At 36.3% G+C, this 17,261-nt stretch overlaps 1 protein-coding gene across 10 annotated transcripts in view; it reads left to right on the top strand.

Annotated features, from left to right (window-relative positions):
- The window catches only part of GOLGA4 (golgin A4), a 128,480-nt gene that overhangs the window by 13,855 nt on the left and 97,364 nt on the right, over positions 1 to 17,261 (top strand). For 4 of the 10 annotated variants that reach the window (XM_070577278.1, XM_070577276.1, XM_008528040.2 and 1 more), the window contains exons 2-3: positions 2,069 to 2,158; positions 13,263 to 13,328. In XM_070577278.1, coding sequence (XP_070433379.1) covers positions 2,069 to 2,158; positions 13,263 to 13,328 — 156 coding nt within the window. Of the gene's footprint in view, positions 1 to 2,068; positions 2,159 to 9,304; positions 9,404 to 13,262; positions 13,329 to 17,261 lie in introns of all 10 variants that reach the window. The other 6 variants (XM_008528037.2, XM_008528036.2, XM_008528035.2 and 3 more) reach the window with 2 other exon arrangements.

The following is a 17,261-nucleotide window of genomic DNA, read 5'->3' as shown; positions in this document are numbered from 1 at the left end:
GACTGTACTAATAAAAATGTTGCAGCTGCCTCAGCTTAGCACCAGCCTTGCATCTTCCACTGCACAGCTCATGTGCACAACTGCATGAAGCTCTGTCTCCATGCTCGCCAGATGATGAACTTTAATTTTGCATGCCTGTTTTCTCACATAACTCACTTGTGACTCACAGTCTCACATGGGTCTCTTCACTGGTGGCGCTCACGTCACCTGCCCTAGATGAAAAGAAGACTGGGTTAGTGAATTTTCTGAGTTCTAACTCGTGGACTTGTAAGAGCTGTTTAGAAAAAAAAAGTTATTAAACTTTCGTCATTCTTTTTGATGTTTTTCCCCCTCCTCCCAATTAAACTGTTGCTTTTGATTTCTACTTTTGACATAAAAATCTCTTTCCCATTCAGAGATTATAGAAATAGACTCTCAAATTTTCTTCTATATTTCAGTTTTTAAAAATCGTTTAAATCTTTGATATAGCTTAAATCTGAAGTAAGGATCTGATTGGTGTCTCTCCCCATATATGGATGGCCATTTATCCCAACACCATTTATTGAACATCTATCTTGATTTGAAGTGTTTACACTTACTGTAACATAAATATGTATGTGTGTGTATGTATGTATATATATGTATAGATCGTGTGTATGTGTGTACAGTATTCCTCATGACCTCTCTGTTCCAACCTAGCCACAGCAGTATGTGCCACCTTGATAGGTCAGAGTTCCATTTGTTCATTCATTCACTCAGTTATTTAACAAATATTTATCAAATACCTTTTATTTATGCAGAGCTGTGCAAACTACAAAAGGGTAAGACATCAACTTATTTCTGTGTGTAGATGAGTTCAGATTTATTTTGCTGTGGATGAGGGAGGGTTTCTTGAAGTTTTGGCTTTATACTTTCAGCACTGTTTTTACTTCACCTTAGAGTAGACCTCAAACTCCTATTTAAAATTTTGGGTCCTTTCTCCTGAGGTTTTTCTGCTGAGGATTATAGGAGTCAAGCTGTCCCACAGAACTAAACGGACTGGCACCTCAATATCTAGCTGTGGTGTGCAAGGTAGGCTTAAAGCAAGGTGCTTGACTAGAGAGATGTTTACCTGTACATTTCATAGTATTGAATATTGGAGCTGGAGGGTACTTTAAAAGATTGAATTGACAACCTTACTTTTATTTTTATTTTTTCCTCCCTAAAGCCCCAGTACATTGTTGTATATCCTCATTGTAAATCATTCTAGTTCTTCTATGTGGGATGCCACGACAACATGGCTTGATGAGCAGGGCATAGGTCTGTGCCCAGGAGCCAAAATGGCGGACCCCAGGCCGCCGAACTGGAGCATGTGAACTTAACCACTTGGCTACGGGGCCAGCGACAACCTTATTTTATTTATTTATTTATGTACTTATTTATTTATTTATTTATTCACTTATTTTTGCAGAAGATTAGCCCTGAGCTAACATCTGCCACCAGTCCTCCTCTTTTTGCTGAGGAAAATTGACGCTGAGCTAACGTCTATGCTCATCTTCCTCTACTTTATATTTGGGACGCCTGCCACAGCATGGCTTGATAAGTTGTGTGTAGGTCTGCACCCGAGATCCAAACCAGCGAACCCTGGGCTGCCAAAGGGGAGCCTGCAAAGTTAACTGCTTCGCCATTGGCCTGGCCCACCTCCCTTATCTTTTTAAATGAACTTTTCATTTTGGAATAATTTTGATGTACAGGAAAATTACCAAGATAGTACAGAGTTTTCATATATTCCTCACCTGGTTTCAGTTTCCCCTAATATTGTGATCTTATGTTACTATCACAACCTTATTTTATATGTGAGGACACATAGCTCTCAAAAAGTTAGCTAAGATCATAGTTCTAGTTGACAGCAAAGTCAGACCAAGGACCCAGTAGGTAGCCTGGCTCTGCTAGATGATTATGTTTTAGTTATCTTTTTCTGTTTTTCATGTGTTTGCTCTTTTCTATCTTTCTCTGGGTTCTTTGGGCATGGACTGAGAGAAGGACTACCCATACATAGCACACTACTCATTGTAGTCTTTCTAATTTGTACAATAATTTTTTAACCTAGGCTTCCTCCAATTCTTCAACGCCCATAAGAACCAGGAGCAGGACATCTTCATTTACAGAGGAACTTGATGAAGGTACTCCCAATAGAGAGGTAAGTTTGATGTTTCTTCTTTCATAAACCTTTCACAGGAAGATTATTAATCTAAAATGTAATGCTTCTACTGATAACAAAATGGGAAAGTATTTTGACAGGTCAATTATTTAATCCCTAGGTGTTGTTTTTATTAACAACATAATTATTCTTTTCTTTGGAAATCGTAATTAGGCTTTTTTTAAAGTATGTTTTCTTTGAGAATCTTAATTTGGCAGGATAATATACTTGGCCTTTAATATTTGAACTTTTCAGAGTAATTTGATAACAGTTTGTTCAATATAGCATCATATGGGGAAAAGTCCTATATTTTTAAGCTGGTGATTGGAAACTGTGAAGTAACATAATTGATTCCATATGTCTTGCAGCTGACACCATAGCTCAGATTAGATTTTTTCCACTTTTTTCTTTTCTTCCTGTGAAGTGTGACACAGATACAGAAAAGAGAGTAAACATAAATGCACAAATCAGTGATTTATTAGGAAGTGAATCCCCCTGTAACCACCATCCAGGTCAAAAAAAGGAACACTGCCAGATACTATAGTGTGCCCCGCGCCCCCCCGCCCCCCAAAGATTACTGTCATCCTGACGTTTTGGTATTTGCTTCTTCCCTTTTCTGTATAGTATTACTTAAGTATGCTTTCTCTTGTAAACATTATAGTTTAACATTTGGGTTGTCTCCAGTTTTTGGCTATTATAAATTAGGCTGCTGCGAATATTATTGTACATTTCTTTTGGTACACATGTACCTGCATTTCTTTTGCTATGTACTTAGGAGTAGAATCACTGGGTCAGAAGATATATACATAGTTTTAACACTTTAGAGGATAATGCCCATTGTTTTTCAGAGTAGTTGTAGAACACTTCCTTTCCACCAGGAGTTTATGAAAGTTGCTGTTGCTCTACATCTTTGCTGGTCTTTTTAATTTCAGCCATTCTAGTGGATGTGTAGTGTCCTTTTATTGTTTTAATTTGCATTTCTCTGATGGCTAATAAGATTGAGCATTTTTCATCTGTGTATTGGCTGTTTGATATCTTCTTTTGTGAAATGCTTAAGTATCTTGCTCATTTTTCTATTGGTTTGTCCTTTTCTTATTGATTTGTAGTTCTTTTTATATAGTGTGGATAGGAGTGTTTTATTCGGTATATGCCTTGCAGATATTTTCTTCCACTCTATGGCTTGCCTTTTACTCTCTTAATAGTGTCCTTTGATGAATAGAGGTTCTTAGTTTTAATGTACTCCAATTTATCAATATTTTATTTTATGGCTAGTGTTTTTTGTTTCTTACTAAAGAATTCTGTTCTTAGCCTAAGAGTATTTTCCTGTTTTACTTTTCACATTTGGATCTGTGCTTCATTTGGAAATGATTTTTTTCAGTATGGTGTGACATAGGGATCAATTTTCCCCTCTCTATCGTGGCTATCCAGTTGTCCCCTTCTTTCCACACTGCTTTACTGTGCTACTTTTTTTTTTTTTTCCCAGAAATTAAGTGTTCGTATTTGAATAGATCTGTTTCTGGGCTTTCTATTCTATTTCGTTCTTTGCTTTGTCTTTAATCCAGTGCCACACTGTCTTAATAACTATAGTTCTGTATCAGATCATGCCCTTAGTAGAGCAGGTCTTCCCTTTCTTAGTTTGGGCCGGTATAACAAAATTCCTTAAACTGGGTGGCTTAAACAACAAACGTTTATTTCTCACAGTTCTGGAGGCTGGGCAGTCCAAGATCAAGGTGCCAGCAGATCTGATGTTTGATGAGGGCTGTCTTCCTGTTTTGCAGACAGCTATCTTCTCATTATGTCCTAGCATGGCCTTTCTTTGTGCATGCACCCAGGGAGAGAGGGATGGGTGGCAGGAGTTGGGGGGCAGCTCTCATGTCTCTATCTTTTTTTTTTTTTTTTTGAGGAAGATTAGCCCTGAGCTAACGTCTGCTGCCAATCCTCCTCTTTTTGCTGAGGAAGACTGGCCCTGAGCTAACATCTTCCTCTACTTTATATGTGGGACGCCTACCACAGCATGGCTTGCCAGGTGGTGCCGTGTCCGCACCCAGGATCCGAACCCGCGAACCCTGGGCCACTGAAGCAGAACATTCGAACTTAACCACTGCACCACGGGGCTGGCCCCTCTATCTCTTTTTATAAGGGCATTAACCCCATCATGAGGGCCCTACCGTCATGACCTTATCTAACTCTAATTACCTCCCAAAGGCTCCACCTCCAAATGACATCGCATTGAGGGCTAGGGCTTCAACATGAATTTTGAGGGACACAAACGTTCAGTCCATAGCACTCCTACCTTGTAAAAGTAGTTTTAAATCTTACTTTAATCTGGCTGCCTTTTATCACATTTTCCTGCCTATTGACCTGTCTAGAACCTCTAGTACAATGTTGAACAGAAGTGGTGAGAGCAGGCATACTTGTCTCATTCCTCATCTTAGGGGGAAAGCATTTGGTCCTTTTGTCATTAAGTATGTTAGCTGTGGGTATTTAGTAGATCTCCTCTATCATGTTGAGGAAGTTCCCTTCCATTCCTAGTTTGTTGAGTGTTCTCATGAAGCAGTGTTGAATTTTGTCAAATGCTTTCTTTGCATCTATTAAGACGGACATGTGGTTTTGTCCTTTATTCTCTTGATATGGTGTATTATATAAATTGGTTTGTGGATGTTAAACTAACCTTGCATACCTGGGATAAATCCTATTTGTTCATGGTGTATAGTCTTATATTACTGGCTTTGATTTGCTAGTATTTTGTTGAGGATTTTGTGTCTATATTCATAAGAGATGTTGGTCTGCAGTTTTATTTTTTTTATGATGTCTGTCAGGATAATATTGGTCTCATAAAATGAGTTATGAAGTGTTCCTTCCTCATGTTTTTTGGGAAGAGTTTGTGAAGATTAGTATTAATTCTTTAAATGTTTGGTATAATTTACCAATGAAACCATCTAATCCTGGGCTTTTCTTTTTCGGAAGTGATTTGATTACTAATTCAATCTCTTTACTTTTTATGGCTCTGTTGAGATTTTCTATTTCTTCCTGAGTCAGTTTTGGTAATTATGTCTTTCTAGGAATTTCTTTATGTCATCCAAGTTATTCAATTCGTTGGCATACAGTTGTTCATAATATTGCTTTATAATCCTTTTTCTTTCTGTAAATGCAGTAGTAATTTCCCCTCTTTCATTTCTGATATTAGTAAAATGAGCTTTCTTTCTTTTTCTTTTTTCTCTGTCAGTCAAACTGAAGATTTGTTGATTTTTGGAAAAGCAACTTTTGGTTCCACTTTCTTGTTGAGTGTGCTGAACATTCTCAGAATTGGATTGGCAGGCTGATCTTTGATGACTTATTTTTTCTTAAGTCTTAGGTTCCCTGGGACTTAGCAAAAATTCCATGAATCTGTATTGCTACTTTTCTGGTTTCCTGGCTTGATACCCTTTTTTTCCCATCTTTATATAGCCTTGGTCTTTTCAGTGGTGATTAGAGCTAGAGAAGGTTAGACACTTGGTCCTTTTTTGTTTAAAGACTTTTTGTGTAAAGAAGTAGCCATATAGACAAAATAGGGCCTAAAGTTGTAGTCTTGAATTTGATCAAAATGATTTAACCACAGTGTGTACTGCATATTTCCTCACCTGCTGCTACTGTAGACAGTTTTATTTTTGTGTCTTCTGCAGAGCATATTATCACAAATACTTCTTAAGGTATACAGCATTGCAAATAAGAATGGAATGAGTTTAATTGACCCAAAATAGTAAGTTTTGCCACTAACAGTTGTATATAACAGTGTCAAGGAAGATAGAAACAGGACCTTTTGTCTTCAAGGCAGAGAGGCTTATGCACTTGCGAAGGTACTAAACTTTTTAGGGTCTCTTCCTTAATAGGAGACACATTAATTCATTACACATAGCAGATGCTAGTGGATGCCTTAGGGCAGGCACTAGGACTTAATTTTCTCTTTGAACTCATGTTGAGAGGTACCGGGAGGGTTTTGTGCTATTAGAATTAGATTTAGTGCTTTAAGCCAAGGGCTAAAGTGGGGCTCCCAGCAGTGGTGAAAGGAGACTGTGAAAAAATCTTTGGCTAACTGCTGCCTAGATCTCTCTGTGGCCCTTTATGAGAAGCTGCTGTCCCTAGGGAGGCCTTGTGACCAAGAACTGAGCCAAACCTCACATTGGCTTAGTGACTGAGTCTGTGATAACCCCTGTATTGCCACAGGGCAGGAACCTCAAACCAAGGCCCAGGGAATCAGATTGACTACAAAGGAGGGATGAGCACAGAAGGAATGAGAAAGAGAATACCTTCCTCAAAATGAGCCTGTTTGGGCTGGCCCAATGGCATAGTGGTTGAGTTTGCATGCTCTGCTTTGATGGCCTGGAGTTCGTGGTTTGGATCCCAGGTGTGGACCTAAACAAGACTCATCAAGCCAACACCTGCGGTGTCCCACATACAAAATAGAGGAAGACTGGCACAGAGCTTAGCTCAGGGCCAATCTTCCTCACCAAAAAAAAAGAGCCTGTAAATGAAAATTCTAAAACAAATGGTAAGAAGGCAGCCAATTTAAACAGGAATTTGGATATAAATTTACTCAAGGTGACATTAGTAGAGCAGTTTGGGAAAGACTTTAAAACAAGTATCTTCATTAAGGTAAATGAAGTAATAATTTCCTTAAAAAGAACAGAAAATTGTGGGAAGAAAACAGGCCAAAACAAAACTAGATTAGACAGATATGAAAAAGAACCAATTAGAAATCCTAGAAATGAGAAAAAAATTGATATAAAAATGTAAATTGGAATAAAACTCAGACTGGTCCAAGTTTAAGGGAAAAGTAGAGAATTCAAAAAGAATACTGAGCAATCCCACCAAAAACACAGAGAGAGAGAGGTTAAGGGAAAAAAAAATGAGAATAAGAGACATGGAGAACAGATTGACAGCTTTCAACACACATCTGATAGGAGTTACAGGTAGTCTTCTTGAATGTTCAGACGCATGAAACTTCAGTGTTAGTTCAACTGATGGCTTCAGTGAGGGACCACACAGAAGGGGTGAGTTAAATTCTTAGCAGACTTGGATTAGAATTTGAACAGTTTGAAAGAGATTGAGTTGAGATAGAATTTTGTTAAGAATATCTGAGAAGTGATTCTTGGGAGACTTTCACAGGCATAAGAAGCAAATGACAAGGATAAATGGAGAGAAAGGCTCCTTAGACTTTTTTATTTTTTAAAGATTGGCACCTGAGCTAACATCTGTTGCCGATCTTCTTTTTTTCCCCCCTCTTCTTCTACTTCTCCCCAAAGCCCCCCAGTACATAGATGTATGTTCTAGTTGTAGATCCCTCTGGTTATGCTGTGTGGGATGCCACCTCAGCGTGGCCTGATGAGTGGTGTCATGTCTGTGCCCAGGATCCGAACCAGTGAAACCCTGGCCCACCGAAGCAAAGCGTGCGAACTTAACCACTTGGCTACAGGGCCAGCCCTGCTCCTTAGGCTTTGAGGTAGCCGTCAATGGAAACTAATTTTGATATACATTGCTTTCAGTTGGGCTAGGGGCCAGAGTGTAAATTGTTAGTTGGTAGCGTCTTCTTTTGAAATGTTCGGTCAGTGTGTTTTTCTATACTGGGTATCAGCTTTTGTGTCTTTCTCTTAAAATTTCAAATATACTCTTAACTGTGAAATTTTAAATTATTTCCTTGTGTGGGCAAGAGTGACTTCATTTGAAAAATTAACTCTGAAAGCCTGAGAAGAGTGGATTTTTATAGGGTTTAACTTAAAATAACTTCCATTCAACGGGTGACCTTTCTGAGTTCCCAGGAGAGTAAGATTTTCAACAAGAGTAGAAACTTGGATAGGATGATTCCCTAGAGCCAGACAGGCATCTAGTATATTTTAGTACACTACCAATACTAAATTTTAAGATTTAGTGTAAAGTCAGTTCTTGAATCCTACCCAAGGAGTACATGTTATTAACATAACAGAAACGCTTGAAGTATGTCCTAGCTATAGGATGGTCTCTAATGTAGGGCCAGGTGAAGAGTTAGTGAAGGCTCTAGTTAGTATCCATAACTCTACAGTACAAAGATGAAAAGTGTAAGTTCTTAAGCTTTTGCAGACATTTATTTTCTGATATAAGTTCTTTATTATATTATTTATATATAATACAATAACATACATTAACTACTAAGTTAATGCTTCAAAAGTTTCATTTCTTAAAGTTGTTATTTTGAAATAATCATAGATTCACAGGAATTTACAAAATTTTTTTAGGGAAGCCCCATGTCCCCTTTGCTCAGTTTACCAAAGGTAACATCTTGTATAGCTATAGTACACCATCAACACAAGGAAATTGATGTTGGTAAACTCTGTGATGTCCACGGAGCTCATTCAGATTTCACCAGTTTTACATGCACTCATCTTGTGTGTGTGTAGTTCTGTGCAGTTTTATCACATGTGTGTATTTGTGTAACTTCCACCATCAACAGGTTCATTTTAATTATAATTTCTTATACATCTAATTCATGATTGTTAGTATTTTGGTATATAGTGTACAGTTTCTGAAAGAAAACTAGGCACAGAAGAGAATATGTATCAAAAGAACTAGTATAGTAGAAGCTGTCCTTAAAACTTATTATAAGTTTCAGTTTCAAAAGTTTCTTCTGTGCATACTGGAGAAAACTATTTTTATATGTAAGTACAAATAAATGATTATTTAAAGTTTTGTATGTTTTATCCTCCCCATAAATTTCCATGCTATCTATTTGAATGTATAAAAATGAATGGCTCAATATTTATATTATACTAAGGCTTTGTGCTCTTTACTATGTGCTGTTCTTACTGGTATAGCCTCTTAGACCAAATTGCCAGACATGCTGGGTGCTGTGATGCCTGTTGCATATATCATTTGTATGCCATAAGCAAATTGTTTAAAGTTGGGCTTTGAGATCCTAAATAGCTCAACTCGTCTCCATTGCTGATCTTTCCAAGCAACTTATTATTTCTATGGGTGGAGTGATGGTGGCAGTGGTGGTGGTGGCAGTGGTGGTGCAAGGCCATTATAGTGTTGTGCATGCTGTGTGGTGAGAACACTTTGCGACATGCCCTTATGATTTGTTTTTCATCATTTGTTTTATTTTTATACCTCTGCTTATTACACTGAATGAGACAGCTACTAGCCGGGATGATAGCAGAGCCTGCTTTTCTCTCTGAGTATACTATCTTTGCTTTGGATTCCTCCAAACAGCCTAAAACACAGACAGACAGTGTGGTGAGTCCTTCCACCGCTTTCTGCGTTCCCTTTGTGGGGAAGCAAAGTAATTTGGTAATTCTAGAAGCAAATCTCATGTTGCTTGTCACTTACCATCTCTTAAAGCATCTTCACTGCCCTGTTGCTAACCCTGCTCTAAAAAAATCAGAGAGTAAATTGCTGAATTCTGATGGCTGGTGTGTTTTGTGGTAGCTTTTTAACAGCAATAAATAACACTGTTTTCATTAATGTAGTGAAGACTACCTTCTCGTGGTCTAAACTCTTAAAGTTTTCTCCCTAGGGAGCGTTTGCTCATTAACTAAAAAATGTGTGCCTTGCTAGAAATCTCTGTTCTACTGTAGGTAGGAGGCCAATATTTTGAGATATGACTCACACTTTTAGGAAAAAATGCATTGTATGTAAATCTATAATTAAACAACATTGAGTAGGTAGATGGATTCCACTGTGACAAATAATTGCATCTTGTTTTGGGAGAGTACCAGTCTTCTGTGTATTAAACATCTGAAAGGAAATCATCATCTCATTATTTTTCAACTGACTGAATTCATACAATTTTGAATCTCGTATATAACTTCACTTTGGGAAAGTGGACTTTTTTCCTAAAGTATTTAAGTTCTTAATTTAGCAAATTAAAACTTAAGAGATGTTTGCTTGCCCAGTAAGGATAGCTTTTGGTGTTACATTGGACACTGACTGAACTAGCTAGGATTGAGCTTTTTTTAACCACTGAGAATTGGTTTAACTTACTAAGTAGCTGGTGATGAAATTAGAACATTTCTGTACTTAATCCATACAGCCAGTAAAGACTTGGTCTGCATATGATCAGTAGAAATCCTAAATTACGTTCTAAACTTGGTTTTAGAGAGGAAAGCGGCTCAGAGTTCTAGTGATGCCTCAGCTTGGATCTGAGGGAAAGTGATCTCTCTTTGGTTCTGGCTATAAGTAACACCTCACTCTTTTCAAAACTGGTTTGAGAGGGAGGCAGGAGTCTCAGAGATAACTTACCAACTTACCTTAGAAACATAAAATGATATTGCTTTACACTTCATGTAGTAGTAATAGAGACTTAAAGAAAAGAAGAGCTGCTTCTCCACCCACTTCCATGAGTACATAAAATTAATTTATATTGAGTACCTATCTTGTTGTGAAATAATAATAATTTAAAAGTGGAGGCTAAAAGTCTTCATTAATGTTATTTTTGTTTAGATAAGAACTTATTTCTCTCATGTAACAAAGGGAAACCACAGCATGACCTATAGTAGAATAGAAATTTAGTGAGTGTCTCATTCATTACATTATGGATTCACCAGCCACTGACTTTTCCTTAATTCAGTTTTTTAAAAAATGCATCTCTATACCCCAAATTCTAAAAATTGCTATGTTTTTAGTGCTCAGCAATCAATAAATACTTGAAAGATTGAGCAAAACATAATTGAAGACAAATCTGGCAGGGAACCTGTGTGTGCCTGTAAATTAAATACACTTTAGAAGAGTTTTCCTGTTATCTAAGAATTGTCTCCAGGAGAAGGTATTGGTGACTGTTGAGTATTGACATTTTGTTGAGCTAATTCTCTAGGTTTCTCTCTGGGAGAACGCGTTCAGAAGTCTTCTAACACTGAAGGAAGTAACTGCATAAGGATTTAACAAGCATTTACTGAGCCTGTACTACCAGTCAGGCAAAATGTGAGGTCCTGGGGACCAAGATGAAAATGCAGAGTTCTTGCCCTCCAAGAGTTTATAGTTTAGTATGGGGAAAAAGATGTCAACATACACTTAAAATACAAAGGAATTAAGGCTTCATAGAAGAAAATACAGGCATAGGGAACGTGTTAGCCCTTCAGGCAAGCCATATGAAGCTTCATAAAAGAAGGGACATTTGGAAGTTGAAAGATAAATAGGAGTTTGCTGGGCAGAAGTGAAGAAGGTGTTACAGATAGTGACAAAATCTCTAATTTTGCTTCTAGATTCCTAATTTAAATTTACAGGGTAACGTAGGCCAATACTTTCCTTAGCTGTCATGAATTTATTTAGATATATAGTGTAGCACAGAAGTTGAAATATATATGCAAGGGGGAAAGTTTTTAAATGCTATGCTGTGTTTGTTTGATAGGGTGATATTTCAAATGATTGTAGAGTAGCTTATTAGTATGGACCACAATCATATATGTCAAGTAATTTACTTGAAATAGAATATGACCTCTCTTGCCACTTTTCTTTCTAACATAAATATTTTATGGAGCCTTTTCATTTCCTGTCTCCATAATTTAACTTCTTATTCCTTTTTAGTATATTGACTGGCTGAGAGACTTGTTGATCTCTATAAGGTGTGTTTTTTATTTTATAGTTTGTAGTGTAGTATGTTTGTTTTCAGGAAACATTAATTTTGATGCCACACAAATATATGCCATGTCTGCAACTTCTGATTCTTTGAAATGGCAGAGAACAGGAAGATAAAAGTTAATTCCTGTGTTCCCCCAACCTCTCTCCTCTATGTAACTTTAAAGAAATGTCTCAGACCGATAAAATTTGATTACTCTTTTTATATTAGAGGGAGAAGGTATTTAAATTTTTTTTTAGGGAAATATTCAAACATATTACAAAAGTGGAAATAGTAGTAAAAGGGGTATAAGAATTCTCCCACCTTTCCCAATATCTATTTTCCAGTGTCAACAGTTAATAACTAGTAGCCATCTTATTTTATAACCATCCCCCTACACTTCCCTAACTATGCCACTACCATCCTCCTCTGCACCTGTAGCTACCACCCATCTCTCTTGGATTATTTGAAGCAAATTTCAGAAATCTTATTCCATCTAATATTTTGGTATATACATATTTCTAAAAGATAAAGACTAAAAATACGTAACCACAACATATTTATCACACCTAAAAATTAATAACTTCTTAGTATCAGATACCTAATGAGAGTTCAAAAATTTGAGAACACTTTTGCGAAAACTGTGTGCCTTCTCCACTTATATTTAAGAATAAGTAAGGTCGGATATTTGACCTTTTCTTGGTCAGCTGTAGAGGTGTAGGGGGGATGTGCTGTTTAACTACCAAGTTACTGAAACATAGTGGCCAGTGTTTTGTCAAATGCTTGTGTTTAAAACGTGGCAGTTATTTTATCATGAGCTACTTCTGTAGCTCTAGTTTTAGTTAGACACTTAGTGTATTATGAATGCAATACAGAATTTTGAATCTCAAAGAATCTCATCCATAACCATAGAGCCTATGCCAGCATGATGTAATCAGTAGAATGCTTAACTTGGAGCATTTGTCATTCCAACAGAACAAAACAAAAAGATTTCACATGTGGAAGCAAATATTTTTTAATTATAAGTTTTTCTGACAATTGTAATAATTTCACTTAGACTACTGGCTTCAAATGAATGAAGCATTTTTATTTCTTGTTACCGAAATATTTTTCAGAGCTTAGCCCAAATAACTTTAATTTGAGTATTATTTGATTGTAGGAAACAATTGACAATACTTCTTTTTCTGGATGGTTTTCTATTTGAATGAGTTTTGTTATTAAATCCCTGATGTTAATTTTGTCATGGGGGAAAAATGGAGGACATTATAATGGGGAGAGGTATGTGATTAGCTTAAAATAAAATTTTGCTGCATACTAATCTTTGCTATTTAGTTATATGTATCACAGCAAAATGAATTTTCTAAAATACTTATCATACTACTTTTGCCTTGCATGAAAACATTCTAATAAATGAACAATTACTAATTTTACTTAATAGATAAATGTATCTAATAGGTCTTGGTACTTGGCCTTTGTTCTTAACAGTTTTAATACTTTAATTTTCTGTTCTTTTTCTTTACAATGTTTCTTTCTTTTCCTTAGAATGCGTCTATCCAAGCCACGAAATCTTCCGATAGTGTTAATGGAAGTGAACCAAACACTTCTCAGGTCTGTTATTAATATTATTTTGAAAAATAGCAAGTCATTTTAGAGTATTGGTCAATCTATATTATTAGCATTGACTTTACATTGAAATGGTGATGTCCAAACATTTGATACAATGTGTATGGAAAATCCAAGTTTGTTGATGGTTTCTTGGAAAAAATTTTAAATGAAAGTGGTTCAGGTATATACACCGGTCATGTAAGAGTCCATTATTGCTCATTTAAAAAATTAGTGGCAGTGAAGAGAAAACTTTATGGAAAAAAGCAATCTGACTTTACAGTTGTAAAAGATTATGGAGGAGATCATATTGAAAGACATGTTGAGTTACATAATCTGGAAGGGGGATATGAAGGAAATGGAATTTCTTTTAAAATTTGCTCTAATGGCGAGTATTTAGAGAATTTAGGTTATCTTTGATTTAAAAAAGCTATTTGTAGAGTGGGGCTCAAGTGACATTCTTTTGACTCCTTCCAAAAAAGAAAGAAAAAAATTCATTAAAAAAATTATAATGGTAGCAGTGTCTGAGATGAACATTTGTTTACTTTGGCTTTAGTGATTATTATTATTAACCTAGCTATTCTCAGCAGTCTCTAATGTAGATAATAACATTTCTAATTCTGTGAACCTGGAGCATGAATGTAGACAATTTATGAGCTAAATGATTTATGAACTAAATTTCGTAGACCAAACATTCTCAAGTATTGTTTAGCAAATGTATAAATTATAGCTTCCTGGACTCTATAAACAGGTTACCTGTGAGTTGAGATCCTCGTTCCTTTCAGGGAGGCTGGCCAGGTTCTGGGCATAGTCCAAGTCCCTGGACCTGTTGACTCTGGCCTTGAGCAGCATCCTCAATTAATCCGAAGTTGACTACAAATACATCATTTCTCATAAGTGCCATGAGGTAGGGATAAAATATTGGGAGGCATCGATCTAAATGGTACTGGACAGATCTAGTGATCTTTAAGGAATATTATTAAAGAATATTATTTGGAATCCTTATTTTCTTCTCTTAGAGAATAATCCAGAAAGACTAAATACAGTCATGAATGCAAAAACTAGAACGAATGATAACCAGCTTTATAACAAATTCAGGAGAGATTTAAGTTTTAGTTAAGGTGAAGAATGAACATGTGTGATACTCAGGAAGTAAGCTCACTAAAGGCTTTGAACTTTCTTTAAAAAAATATAGTTAAGGTGAAGAATGAACGTGTATGATATTCAGGAAGTAAGCCCACTAAAGGCTTTGAACTTTCTTTAAAAAAATACAAATATTTTTCCCCCAAATAAAAAAATAATATTTATTGAGTGTTTACTGTATGTCAGGCACTGTTCAGCATTTTATATATATAAAATCTCATTTAATTCTCATAACAAGGACATGTCTTCACTCAGCCTGTTTACACATTTCTGACAAGTTGGTTGTTGGTTGTTCTTAGCAAATTAGGAACAATGTATATCCATGAAGAGGGTAGAATGCTTGCTATGGTTGGGCTTCCTCACAGCTGCAGGAAATCAGAGTTGACATCAAGGTAGAAGAGATGGTAAAAAGCAGGCCCAAGAGTTCATGAAGCATAGCGGCCTGTGACCCCCTTATTACTCGGTAGAACATCCTATGTAAATCAATAGATTTTGGCACACAGTGTAATGATTGTAATCCATTAAAAAGGATTACTCCATTGTCCTTATTTAATAAGGGAGAAAAGTATCTATTTCAAAAAAAGTTCTGTTAAATACAGCTCCCTTTGAAATTGTTTAATGCTGTTCATAAAATTCATCTAATCAAAATGATTCTTCATCCATGTCTGAAAGAATGCAGCTAGCTGACATTTTACCTCAGGCAGACTTATAAAACAAAATATTTGAAAAAATTAGTATATGCCACCATGTAATAAGGAAAAATACATTTCGCAAAGTAGGCATATTTGAGCATTTATCTTTATCTGAGAAACTGTAAAATAGTTTTATTGCTTCATAGTTTTAGTATTTTAGCAGTTTAGGACGAATCTAGGCTCTGGTGTTAACTCTCTTATTGTATAGGTGAAATATCAGGCATGAAATCTTAAATTTTTTGCCCAAGGACCAGTGGCTACTTATTGATAGTGCTGTGGGATTATCATAGATAGACACAAAACATCAGTCTATCTGGCTGTAATTTTTTGCCATGTATTGCCTCTGTTGAATTTATATGCTATTAAAACAAAATGAGACGTGAATGTCATCAAATTTAGTAGAGCAAACATAGGGTTTTAAATGACCATTCTCATAAAGCTGGAGATATCACTTCCCTGATTTCAAAATATACTACAAAGCTATAGTAACCAAAACAGCATGGTACTGCACAGAAACAGACCCACAGACCAATGGAACAGAATCAAGAACCCAGAAATAAACCCACACATCTATGGTCAGCTAATTCTTGACAAGGGAGCCAAGAACATACAGTGGAGAAAGGAAAGTCTCTTCAATAAGTGGTGTTGGGAAAACTGGACAGCCACATGCAAAAGAATGAAAGCAGACCATTATCTTACAACATATGCAAAAATTAACTCAAAATGGATTAAAGACTGAATGTAAGACCTGAAACCATGAAACTTCTAGAAGAAAACATGGGCAGTATGCTCTTCGACATTGGTCTTAGCAGCATATTTTCAAATACTATGTCTAACTGGGCAAGGGAAACAGTAGAAAAAATAAACAAATGGGACTGCATCAAAGTAAAAAGCTTCTGCACAGCAAAGGAAATCATGAACAAAACAAAGACCTAACAATTGGAAGAAGAAATTTGCAAACCATGTATCTGACAAGGGGTTAATATCCCAAATATATAAAGAACTCATACATCTCAAAAAAAACCCTAACAATGCAATTGAAAAATGGGCAAAAGATCTGAACAGACATTTCTCCAAAGAAGATATGCAGATGGCAGGCAGGCGCATGAAAAGATCATTAACTATCAGGGAAATGCAAATCAAAACTACAATGAGTTATCACTTCACTCCTGTCAGAAAGGGTATACTTGACAAGACAAGAAATAGCAAGTATTGGAGAGGATGTGAAGAAAAGAGAACTCTGATACACTGCTGGTGGGAGTGCAAACTGGTGCAGCCAGTATGGAAAACAGTATGGAGATTCCTAAACAAATTAAGAATAGAACTACCATATGACCCAGCTATTCCACTGCTGGGTATTTATCCAAAGAACATGAAAACACTAATGAGTAAAGATAGATGTACCCCTATGTTCATTGCAGCATTATTCACAATAGCCAAGACTTGGAAGCAACCTAGGTGCCCATCAAGGGACGAATGGATAAATAAGATGTGTTATATGTACACAATGGAATACTACTCAGCCATAAAAAGTGATGAAATCTGGCCATTTGTGACAACATGGATGGACCTTGAAGGTATTATGCTGGGTGAAATAAATCAGAAGGAGAAAGTCAAATGCTGTATGATCTCACTCATAAGTAACAGATAAAAACAACAACAAACAAACACACAGAAACAGAGATTCGAATGGTGGTTACCAGAGGGGAAGAGGGGAGTGAGGAGGGTGAAAGGGGTGATTAGGCACGTGTGTGGTGGAGATAGATTGTAATTAGTCTTTGGATGGTGAAGGTGATGTAATCTACAAAGAAATTGAAATATAAAGATGTACACCTGAAATTTATATAATGTTATGAACCAATGTTACTGCAATAAAAAATTCATTTAATAAAATTTTTTTTTAACAGGCTAAAAAATGTCTGTTCTCTTATGCTGTTATTGTTTTCCTTAATTATGGGGAAAGTTCTTGTTTTGAAAATCGCTTATGAAATTTTTAATATAAGAGAAATTATAGTATTAAAATTGAATTTTACGGAGGCGGGCCCCATGGCCGAGTGGTTAAGTTCGAGCACCCCGGGGTTTTGCTGGTTCGGATCCTGGGCAC

The sequence above is a fragment of the Equus przewalskii genome, chromosome 15, assembly GCF_037783145.1.
Source record: "Equus przewalskii isolate Varuska chromosome 15, EquPr2, whole genome shotgun sequence".
Lineage (NCBI taxonomy): Eukaryota > Metazoa > Chordata > Mammalia > Perissodactyla > Equidae > Equus > Equus przewalskii.
This window is presented reverse-complemented; position numbering and strand designations above follow the sequence as displayed.